Source organism: Rhododendron vialii, chromosome 1a (genome assembly GCF_030253575.1).
Source record: "Rhododendron vialii isolate Sample 1 chromosome 1a, ASM3025357v1".
In the NCBI taxonomy this organism is placed as follows: domain Eukaryota; kingdom Viridiplantae; phylum Streptophyta; class Magnoliopsida; order Ericales; family Ericaceae; genus Rhododendron; species Rhododendron vialii.
Window position 1 is genome coordinate 243079 of NC_080557.1, and position 11509 is coordinate 254587.

Below are 11509 nucleotides of genomic sequence, written 5' to 3' on the forward strand. Positions count from 1 at the left end.
TATGAATTCTAGGACAGAAGTTACGAAACACACTAAAATGTTATGAATAAACCATAAAATATGTGCATATGATACACCCTTTTAAGGGGTGTGCATTGTAGACTTTCCCTTATTATTAAGATGATAAACAGCTAGCGAAGGCATGCAAATTTATCATCCATATCACATAGTTTCTTTCAAGTTATTATTTCTTTCAAATTGAAAGATTATAATCACGAAAAAAACATCATATACTCTCGGACTCTTGACCTTCTAATGAGACACTAAGAACATGGTCAAGTTATACACATTACAAAATAAGTACGTTTAGCTCTTGACGAATAACTTTTCATGTATTCAATTGCTGAGCTGAAGAAACCGTAGTGCCATGGGATGCTGGGCATGGGATAGTTGGTTAGGTTTCAAGACTTCAACAATTTCCCCGTCCACAACGAGGCACGCAATATCAGCTATCCTTTGTATTTGCTTGATGCTGTGTGACACCATTATAACTGTCATCCCCTTATTCTTCTTCAGCTTTACAAGAACATCCTCTATGTTTTGAGTTGATATTGGATCCAATGCACTCGTCGGCTCATCCAATAGCAAAACCTTACAAAATGAAAAGAGATGTGTGAAACAGTTTGCATAAGAGTTTCATATCAAAGTTGGAAGGTTTTTGACTCATGATCAATTCAATGAGTCACAATGGGAAAGTAGACCATATTAGTTGGAGGGCCTAACTACGAGTTTTTTTTTCCCAATTGGGGGTATTATTAATTAATTCCAATTGAAGTGGTGGTATCAACAAACGGTGGGCTTTTAATTACCTCAGGGTCGTTGGCTAGAGTCCTGGCTAGTGCGACTCTCTGAGCTTGACCAACAGATAATTCACGCCCATTTTTATTGAAAAAGGAGGAATCCAGGTCAGCAAGGGTGAGCAACTTGTATACTTCATTGTCAGCTAGCTTCTTCCCTCTCAATTGTGGTCCATATCTTACATTATCTGCCACTGTACCTGCAAATATATAGTATCATAAAAGTATCCAAAGTTGAGCGACCACTATTCATCCAAAGCACGATGAATTGAGTTCTTTTTTAGGTTTATGTGATGTGTCCAAATTGAAAGAAAATGATTTGGACACTAATGTGCCGACACAAAAATATTTGGAGCCAATCGATGTAGTGGGGCTGATTTGCTGTCTCAGTTTGAATGTACGAGGGGTAATTTAGTGGTTACAATAATAACAAAGATAATAAAAAAAGGGGTGCTGCCGAAGTCACAGTATTTATAGACTTTCCCAAGGAATCCTATGTGTTTGTGTATGTATGTCTTGACGTTTGATTGATTTTTTTTCTTCTTATGATTATGATAGTCCCCCTAAATTCAAAATAACTTTTACATATACCCCTGTTAATCCGTGGTGAGAGAGGAGGAGTATTATACAAAAGCTGCTTAGTGGTGAAGAAAAATATTCGTCGATCGGTGGACAAATTGCTTAAGAAGTGAAAGTAGTGAAACTAACTAGTAGTGATCGTTAAGCTCCCACAAAATTGCTTCCTTCATAAGCGGGTTTAGTCTATCTTGTTGATCAGCTCATTCGTTATCCTGTTAGACTTAGCCTCATCAGTCTCAGCCAATCATTACTCTCCAAACTACAACTGGATTCGATCTCTTTTCTGGGGGAATAAAAAATAGTAGTAGAACGACTAAAAGATCTTTGTCGTGAGACGTGTTCGATTTTCGTACGTAACTAATACTAACAAGTGCCACATGGTGAAGATAGAAACTGATTATAGTACGAAAATACTAAGGCAAGGTAATAATTATTTCTTTTTTTATTTACTTAACTACTGGTATGTCAGAAACGTGTCATAGACAAGAAACAAAAACTTATGAATGAATCAAATGATAGTATAAATAAAAAGCAAAAAGTAAATTGTGGCGAGGGGTTTGGGGATATAATATGTAGTGGTTTACCTTCAAATATAGCAGGTAACTGGAAGAGCATCCCAACTTTACGGCGGAGGGAGAGAACGTCGAGGCTACAAATATCACGGCCGTCCATAAACACCGTGTGAGGAGGTGGCTCCCAGAGCCGGTTCAACGCCCTCAACAGCGTTGATTTGCCGCTCCCACTTGGGCCTATGATCCCCACCACCATCCCCTTTGGTATCTCCGCGTTTATCCTTTTCAATATCGGCCTCCCCGACTCCGATATCACTTGCTCCGTCGTCAGATTGCGGATCGAAAACTTGGGTTCCGCTTCACCCTCCCCTGCTTCCATGTCCACCACCAGCAGATGTTCTCTGTCCTCATCTGCAAAACTCAAACACAATTGATCATACCACGTACTTGTAAATGCATACATCTGTGTACTATATACTACGTATATGTTACTCCAGAGAGAGAGAGAGAGAGAGAAAGAGTGAGAATTAAACCTATAGTGTCAGAGGTCTCGACTAGTTGAATTGAAGCTTTGGATGTCATTGCATAGAGTAGAGAGAGTGTACTGTGTGCGTTAGTTAGAGGCGAGGGAGGTAGAGGGGGAAGGAGAGAGCATATGTATTTTTATAGAGAGAGAGAGAGAGAGAGAGAGAGAGAGAGAGAGAGAAAAGAAGGCAGGAAGGAAACTGGAAAACACCTTCACCAGATTCCACCGTCACCAACCACCTAGCAAATTCTAACCGTCACGTCCACAATAATTAAAATAGGAGGGTAATAGTGAGCGACCAAACCACAGGCACAGCTGCTGAATGCTGATCCACTAAAAAAGATTTGCAAGTGCATTTTCACTTTCGAAGAGCGGATAATGTAAATTTAACTAAACGCAATGAAGTGCTCCCTCTAATCGTAAGTTAAGTGCTCAATCGGGTGTGAAGCTTGTCTTCTTTCGACTTGCAAAAAAACCCAATGATTTATTTTTAAAGGGAATTAATGCTACATTTATAAGATATGTAAATGCCTTTTTTAAATATGTTATTGGTTGTCTATTTTATAAGGGGAAATTGCTATATCGCTAAAGAAAACAAAACGCCTTATACGGTACTTACCACATAGGTTTTACGTACTTTTTAGTGCATGTTATGCCTAATCTTAGTGTACGCATGTTTTGGTTACTCACAAAAATTGCATTATTTTACCATGTATTGGTTGTTGTTTTATATCTTATCCAAAAATTGCACGTCTTTTCGTTTAGTTACGAAAACTTCATTAGTTTACCGTGTTTTGGTTACTATTTAATTTTTATCCAAAAGTTACATGTTTTTTTTTAGGGCCCCTACAAAAAGAAGTGCAATTTCTAAATAAATAAAATAAAATACTTCCATGCACTACAAAATACGTACAATTTTTTGAATAAAAATAAAATACTTTCGTGTTCTACAAAAAGACGTGCAATTTTTGAATAAAAATAATTCGTGAACTACAAAAACTTATGTAATTACTTGCATGCAGAAAAGGGTCTGAAAAATTAAAAAGGAAATTTGGCAAGTTAGCTCTTCTTTGGCTTGCTGGACTTTCTCAACAAAACAATGCCTCAATCATTCAACCATTGTCATTATTCTCGTAGTGAGATTTGGATGTATAGTATTGGGATTTTTTATTTGACCAGTAAGTAGCAACTTCTCTTGGATTTTGACTAGCTAGTCCATTGGCTTATTAACTTCAAGACAGTTCGGGTTGGTCCATAGCTATTTGGCTCCATTGCATTTCTGTGGTCCATTTGGAAATGCATGCCCTCATATTTTGTTTTTTGGGATAGGGACTCCATCCCTATCTCTGTGGTTTTTCTTCTCTTAAGAAAATGCTCTCTAATAATCATGCAGCTAGCTAGCTCACATCATTGGTGACACATATTAGTTATAAGTACAAAATGAATTTCGCAGTAAAAGAATCGTGCGTACATTCAGTAAAAGATTTGAGTTAAGGACAAAAGTTGCTCGGAAAAAAGAACATAACACATCATTATCTTAAAATATTTAGTAGAATTTTTATGGTATTCTAAAATAATTTTGAGAGTATAACAAACTAGTACCGAGGACCGAGGTCATTGTGAAAGAATGAGTGAGAGAGTCTACGACCTGCATATATGTCACTTAGAGCATCCCCAATCTTGTGAAATATGAGGGACGAGATATTTATTGAATTCGATAACATGAAACCGTATAATGAGGCCTTTATTTATACAAGGAAAAGGAACTCAGCTAACTATAGAAGGAAATCATCCAAATTATAATAAAAGACCTGCTAACCATTTACCAAACCACGTGGCTCAAAAAGTTAATCTCAAGTTAAACAGTAGCTGCTCGCTACAGCCGGCCTAGACATAAGACCCACAAGGCCTAGGCCTAAGGATGCCTAATTTTTGGGGCACCCCAATTTTTTTTAGTATTTGGATTGGGTAAGACTCTTTTTAGGAAATGCTCAGTCCAAGTTTCAAAAGCAAGGTCTAGTCTCTTGAGCATTGATACTAAGGCAGTAGGACTTTCTACTTATAAAAGATTCTTTGCCTTCATTGTTTTCTTCAACTAGCGATGTGGGACTATAGGTGGGAGACTTTGTTTTGCAACTTGTTTATCTCACATCGACAGAGGAAAGGCTTAATTGGCAAAGTGGATTTAATACTATAGTTTTGGCTTTTTCTGACTGTTTTTTTTTTCCTTAAAAATTGTCAAGTGTTTAGGACACCATTTTTTGAACAGGTCTTGGACACCCAAATACACCTTGGGCCGGCCCTGCTGCTGGCGATTAATTATAAATCACTTTAACTTTCTAAGTTTCCCTGATGTGGAATTGCCTCATTCCCTTTATGGGCTCTCTCAATTAAAATCAAATCACAATTTCAATATCATGATATGATCACGATATTATTTTGTAAATGCATTTATTCTAACAAATCTAATACACCAATTTTTTTACCTCCATTTATCTATTTAAGAGTATCAAAGTGGTACAATATAAGAAACAAAGTTTTTTTTTTTTTTGGGTAACTTAATATAAGAAAAAAAGTTTTTTTTTTCTCAATATAAGAAAAAAAGTTGGTTTTGAAGGATACTCTAATCAACAAAAATCCAACCCAATACATTATTTTCCAAAAAACTTTATTTATATTCGAACTTTCAACACTCTCTATAATTTCGAATAATTAACATTTCCATGTTTTTACTAAAAGATTATATATTGATCTTATATTAAAGGGAAGGTAGTGCTAATATCTTTTGAATGATACTAATTGTATGAGATATAAATAGCATATATAGAATTTGGTTATTAAAATTGGGATTTCACAAATATGAATGGCGAACTGGAGGACGAAAAATAAAGAATTGAAGGATATCCTCTATAATTTTTTCCTACTCCATGTTTGGACTTTGGAGTATCAAACTCATAATAAAGAGGAAAAGAGAGAAGGCGAATGGAAATTAATTATTTTTATTTTCCAATATCTTTTTAGAAAAATAACGATATAAAGTGTGAGTTTGATCAGATGCATGCCTTAGTGGTCAACTTTGGATTACTGGAGAAAATTATTAATTGTATCTGAAGCACAACCACATGGTGTTATTGGCCACCTTCACCACACAAAATATAGCTTCCATAGCTTGGAGACCACTAGATCCGAACCCCACCCAATCCGATCTGGGTGAGTTTACATCAAATTTTTGAATATCGAAGCAGGTTCGGGAAAAAAATGGAAAAATCCAATCGTGGTCGGGTAGGGTTCGGCTTATACTACCTCACCCCGTTGCCTAACTACCTCAAACCCGCCATGAAGTCTTTATATACACTATATAATTATATTTTACCCTTCTACGATTACTATTATTATACTTAAAAAAACTAGTAGTATATTTTCATCATTTTACTAAAATTCCACGTTACACATGCAAAAACAAGGGTATAAGTGGATTTATAGCATCCTAGTTAGAGCATCAGGAAAAGATGGAAGATAACGCCCAAGGTTTTGGAGACTGCCTCAAACAAATCTCTTGCTACTCGATTTGGCTAGTACACCTCACATCCATAAATACTCTAGAAGGAGTACATAATAGTCAAAGACTCAAAATAGAAAATACACACAAAAATCGTATACACTTATAACATTCTACAAGACACATCACTAATCATAGACAGATCCAGACTATTCTAGAAGGAGTGAAGGAGAAAACAACTTACGACTTATGACGAGATCGAGAGAAAGTGAAGGAGGCTTTGGCCACTGCCCTATGGCTGGATCCAAAGGGAGAGAAATGAGAGAGTTAAAGAGATGAGAGGGGAGACATTTTTGGGTTTGAACTTATAAAATTGGGTATAGTTTAGGAGAGAGAAAATGAGAATCCCTAGGAGTGGGATAGATACGAAATAAATTAGGGAATGTCCTTTTTGGGCATCTCAGCAAACCTGATCTGACATATTTATTTTTTACCAATGGAGCCAAACCCAACCGAACGTGTCAATCAAAAGCATTTTTTTTTTACCAATGGAGCCAAACCCAACCGAATGTGCCAATCAAAACCATCCATGTTTGCTATTTTCTTCCGCTCGGGTTGTCTGTCGGGTCGGGTCGGTAAGTGCAGGACCACTCAATAATCACTTGTTACTTCAGGGGTCTTTTGTTGTAACAGATACGTCGTTGGCGCAATTTAAACTTGTGGATACTTCTGGGTTAAATTTGTAATAATTCATCCCTAAAGGGGAAGAGGGAAAATGGAGAAAACTCGAAGAGGGCAAACCAGTTGTTCTTCTGATACGTCTCTCTGAAATTGTGGCATTGAGAGAGAGAGAGAGAGAGAGAGAGTATTAGGGTTCTGAAAGGCGCCATGAATATGTTCGGTAGGGCACTTGCAGGAGAGCTTCTGCTCTCATCTCCTTCTTCTTTATCAAGAAAATGCCTCTCTCTGCTGCTTCGACAACAGCATCTACAAATACAACATCCCGTAGCTTTTCCGCAACAACGCCCATCTCTATACTCAACAACCACCGGTACTAAAACCCGTAGTCCTAGTTTCTTAAAGAATCAGGGGGAGAGGTACACCGCTAAAAACCCTAAACCCTTGATGCAGCCCGAGATTGTTCAGAATCAAACCCCAGAGGCCCAGAGAGTGATACCACCGATGGAACACGGGATAAAGAAGAAAGAACAATTGCCGAACGCCGATTTGCCGAGACCGAGCGAGATTCCATGGCAGTCTAAGGTTGCCAACTCGGTCAATCTGATTGGGCAGGTCCAGATTCCAGTCCAGTTCGAAGCTTCCCCCGATGGCAAATACTGGGCTGGCACCATCATCTCCCAAAGCGACGGAAATTCTTTGGATACTCCACCTTTTTGGTATTGATAACTGAACTCTCAGTTAGTAGTACTGTAGTACAATTCTTGCTCATTTCGTGTTCGGGCTACTAAAAAAACAAGCCACTCGAGATCAACTCGTTAAAGGGTTATTTGAGATTGTCAAACAAGTTAAGCCTGCTCACGTTTTTCACACTCGTTCAGTTTTCAAGCCAAGTGGCTTGAATAACCCTGCACTGCGGGTCCGGGCTAGGGGCTAGTATGAAGAAATCAAGCTACTTGAGTGTAGCTCTTGAGTTGCTCAAATGATCAAAATTCCAAGCTTGAACACTTGTTTTAAGCTTGTTCAGTTTTCAAGCCAAAGCTTGAACGTCTACTATAGTTCTCAGCTCGGCTGGTTTACAGCCCTATTTCACTCATAAGACCAACCTGCATTACCAAGATTTCAAACTAATTATTTAAGGTAGGGAATGGGGCTTCTTTGTCTAGGAAAGGCTACGAAAGTTATCCTATTTGAGCGGTGATATTTAGTGGGGTTCCATGTGACAAATGCAAGAAAGTGCCAAAAGAAAATTGTATTTCTGCATAAGTTTGACCCCATGTAACCAAATGTTAACTGAACTATCAGCTGAAATTGTAATGATTCTGTCTATTACGATGGAAGGATTAAATCAATCCAGTTGCATTGTGTGTTTGGACCATCTTTCGTAGCTTGCTTGATCTTCTTGACAAGTTATCATCTTGCTTTGTTATCCTAACTTCTCACTTTTAGTTATCATATGGTTTCTATCTCAATCAGATTCTCTTGCTCTACTATGTGCACACATCAGGATTCCAATAATTTTTGAAGGTGACCTAGCACATATTGCGGCCTGCCATCTGAAAGCCAAGGACCGTGTTCACATATCTGGACAGCTGAGTGCAGATCCACCACCATTCACTATGGGTGAAGGTCAAGCAAATGTTCAGGTAATGAGGAGAAGTCTGAAGCTTTTTCCGTCTATCTTCAAGGCAAATATAGATTTCTAGCCACTATGGAGACTCACCTGCAAAATATAGTAGCTTTGATTGTCATGTCGATTGTTTTGTGATTTTTGGGAGTGAGACCTGATGTTGATTTCCTATGGGCACATGATCCTTTCTTTCTTCCACTCCCTGTCTTCTCCCTTTTGGGTATTGTTAAAGCAGGATTGACAGATGGCATTAAGGTTTTATCTATTGGAATTTTTCATACTAGCTTATCTGGCATGGTTTGAGGGTGACAACTAGGATTGAGAGTCGTTTGACATATTTGGTTCCGAGTTTGACAACTAGGCCAAATATAGGTTTTGGACATCAGTGCATTAGGTTGCATTTGTTGTGGCAAGTCACTTTGAATAAAGCTAGTGGTCCAGTATCATCCACGTGCCAAAAGTGTCACAGAAATGCCTGCAGTAAAAAGGTCCCTTCACTGTTTCTTTGTTGCTTGAATTGAAGAGAGAGGGTTATTTTGGAAAAGTGAAACTTGTTTCCTCTTTCTTCCACAATTCATATTTCGACTTATGTGGTACTGTTGCTGGAATAATTAGATACCCTGAGGTTTAATCATGTAGGTTATGGTGCGTAGCATAAGCTTTGTACAGGGATCTTCTCAGATGAAGAAAGTCGCAACACCACAAAATCTTCAGCGGGATAGTAGTGATGCTGGTAACTGCTTCTCAAAATGATATGCATATGTATACATGTAAAACTAGTTTGATTTACCCACCCAATTCTTTTTTGTTGTTGTTGTTGATGTTTCTTTGTGCTTTGCCATGTATTCTGTGAAGTCTGTTTCTTCTCTCACTTTGTTTTCTGATGTCAATCTCCTGGTGAAGGAGGTTGGAACATTCATAGTTCAAAGAAGTTGATGCAGCTTGAAAAACTACACCTAAAAAAAAATTGCATTCTGTTGCAGAAAATCTGCTTGGACTACTTGCATATCTCTTCTAGGGTGTTTTTGCTTAACCTTGATGATATAGGCCTTGGCTGGTTTCTGTTGTTTTGAATTGGTTGGTTTGTTTCAGTTGTTTTCCTAGCCTGTCGGGTTGATGCCTTTGTTTTGTCTTCAGTTCTTGGGGAACTGCACCTGTAACTCGTTTTGCTTAATTTTTCCAAGCAAGTAGACCTTGAACAGCAGAACCTTTTTTGAATTGTGGTCATAAGTCGATTATTCCTCAGGATCCTCACTTATGGAGGCTTTGAAGCATGAGGCTCCCATGGCTGATGGGAGAATTTCTTACTCTATCTGGTCAAAAGACACCACTCTGTGTTTTTGTCAATCATGCCCACATTACCTCATTATTTTCTTTTATGTCGCGCTTTCACTATTGTCTGCAAAGGCTGACTACTTCAGCTTTATCTTGTAGTGATAACTTTATGTTGCCCATGATTGTCACATTGTCCAAACTAAGTTCTTAATTCTCATTTTGTCTTGTCCCCCTTGCAATTCTCCCAGTTAGTGCGATTGAAGATGGTGGAGATCCTGCATTTCAGTCTTGGAGGGACCTCATAAGAAATCCACTAGAATGGTGGGATAACCGAGAAGATAAACTCAAAGGATCTGTGAGTGCTCCTCCGGGGATACTTCTTATATTTGTTACTGATTATAGTGCTGACGTTTGACTTTTCCTTGCTGTTCGTAGGTAAAACCAAAATACCCAGATTTTAAGCACAAGGATAGTGGTCTTGGCCTCTGGCTTAACAGCGCCCCGAAATGGCTACGGCCACAACTCGAAGGTCTAGAATTTGCTGCTCAACTTCCTAAAGTGAAACAAGGAAAGAGTTCTGGAGGTGGGCCACAACTCGCAGGTCTTGAATCTGCTGCTCAGCTTCCTAAAGTGAAACAAGGAAAGAATTCTAAAGGTGGGTACTTGTATAATTGCAGTTATTTGGGGATTTAAGTTATCGATACTGTCTAGGAATGTGAAAGATATCACAAGTAACACAGTTTATCAATTTGTGTCAACTTTTTGTTCAGTAACAGGTATAGTACTCGTTGGAGTTAAAAAACCTTGCAACTTTATTCTTGCAGAAAATTTTATGGAAATTTTAAGAAGGAAAATGGGATTGTTATAACTAAGTTTGCTTACCTCATTTATTAGATGGTAAGGTATTTGGCAACTTTTAGTGTTGGGAATCAGGGATTAGGGCTTTCTCTGAACAAGGAACATAGGGTTACCTGGGACAGTAGGAGAGGACAGGACGCAGGAGAGCATGGGGATGTTGGTCCTGAGATTGTATTGGTGGTGATAACAGGAGAGAGTGGAGAGTGGAAACAGTAGTCCCGAGTATGTATTGGTTCTGAATTCACCATAGTCTTTTCTCCATTTTGGGAAGAAAAATACTTGCAGATTGATAAATTAGATGTTTCAGAAAGCGAAGTCTTTGTCACCAATACACTTACAATAATTTCCTTTCATGGATTATCGAGGAAATTTTGCGGTCATTTTTGCTTGCATGCTAAGTACTAAAATCCTGTTTCTTTGCCTTGGGCTAGATGATGACTCCTGGAAGAACTTGGTGGAAAATCCTGATAAATGGTGGGACAATAGAATGAATAAGGTAGCACTTGATCTTATACAGTTCTTCTATTCCTTCTTTCGTTAAACTATCTGTATTTCATTACTTTTAAAATGTGTGTAGATGAAAGAAAAGTCTCCCGACTTCAAACACAAAGTAACAGGTGAAGCACTATGGCTAAGCGATTCCCCGGATTGGGTATTGTCTAGGTTGCCTCCTTTGAATTCTACACGCGCTGCGACATTTGCCAAGAGGGATAAGCCGCTATCTGAAGCCATGTAAGGAGAAGAAACAAACTGTGGAGAGAAGGGTGGATTTCTTCCTTGTAGTTGGGTTTCCTAATGAGGCATTCTTAGGATGTTGGTTTGTGTATATCAGGTGTAGTTCCTTCAGTAGTGAAAACGTGGATTGTTTGCAGTTATCTCAGCTACTAAATTGTGGGCTTTAATTCCAATTTTTTGATATTTTCCAACATTTTTTTTTGTTCTGTTTTGAAAATTTCACCGTTTTATTAAGGTGCATCAACAGCGTTCTTTTAAATATTTTTATTAGTTTATAAACGGCTTTTTACGTAGGATTTCTGGAATGCACCTTGCTGTCTACTAGAAATATCATTTGGTGATAGGTGGTGCAATAAAATCTAGTACTGCAAGACGATGAGAGTCATTGATTCTTTTCCATTTTTTGTCCCCTTAATTTGA

At 38.2% G+C, this 11509-nt stretch overlaps 2 protein-coding genes across 2 annotated transcripts; one reads left to right on the forward strand and one right to left on the reverse strand.

The window, feature by feature from the left end:
- Positions 1 to 20: 20 nt before the first annotated feature.
- LOC131325636 (ABC transporter I family member 17-like) lies at positions 21 to 2583 on the reverse strand. Its single transcript, XM_058357981.1, has 4 exons — positions 2422 to 2583; positions 1961 to 2299; positions 810 to 997; positions 21 to 591 (listed from the first exon to the last, which is right to left on the reverse strand). The coding sequence occupies exons 1-4, from the start codon at positions 2468 to 2470 to the stop codon at positions 337 to 339; spliced, it is 831 nt and encodes a 276-aa protein (XP_058213964.1). The 5' UTR covers positions 2471 to 2583; the 3' UTR covers positions 21 to 336.
- A 4069-nt stretch (positions 2584 to 6652) lies between these two features.
- Positions 6653 to 11348, forward strand: LOC131324663 (protein OSB2, chloroplastic-like). The gene is made up of 7 exons (XM_058356731.1): positions 6653 to 7310; positions 8099 to 8237; positions 8861 to 8954; positions 9745 to 9851; positions 9932 to 10151; positions 10786 to 10850; positions 10932 to 11348. Exons 1-7 carry the CDS (start codon positions 6802 to 6804, stop codon positions 11088 to 11090), a joined length of 1293 nt encoding a protein of 430 aa, XP_058212714.1. The 5' UTR covers positions 6653 to 6801; the 3' UTR covers positions 11091 to 11348.
- Positions 11349 to 11509: the final 161 nt, after the last annotated feature.

Coding starts and splice junctions, on each gene's coding strand:
- LOC131324663 (XM_058356731.1), top strand. CDS start 6,802: ATGAATATGTTCGGTAGGGCACTTGCAGGAGAGCTTCTGCTCTCATCT. Junction 10,152..10,785: donor ACAAGGAAAGAATTCTAAAG/GTGGGTACTTGT, acceptor GCCTTGGGCTAG/ATGATGACTCCTGGAAGAAC. Junction 10,851..10,931: donor GGGACAATAGAATGAATAAG/GTAGCACTTGAT, acceptor AAATGTGTGTAG/ATGAAAGAAAAGTCTCCCGA.
- LOC131325636 (XM_058357981.1), bottom strand. CDS start 2,470: ATGACATCCAAAGCTTCAATTCAACTAGTCGAGACCTCTGACACTATA. Junction 2,300..2,421: donor CGAGACCTCTGACACTATAG/GTTTAATTCTCA, acceptor TGAGTTTTGCAG/ATGAGGACAGAGAACATCTG. Junction 592..809: donor CTCTAGCCAACGACCCTGAG/GTAATTAAAAGC, acceptor TCATTTTGTAAG/GTTTTGCTATTGGATGAGCC.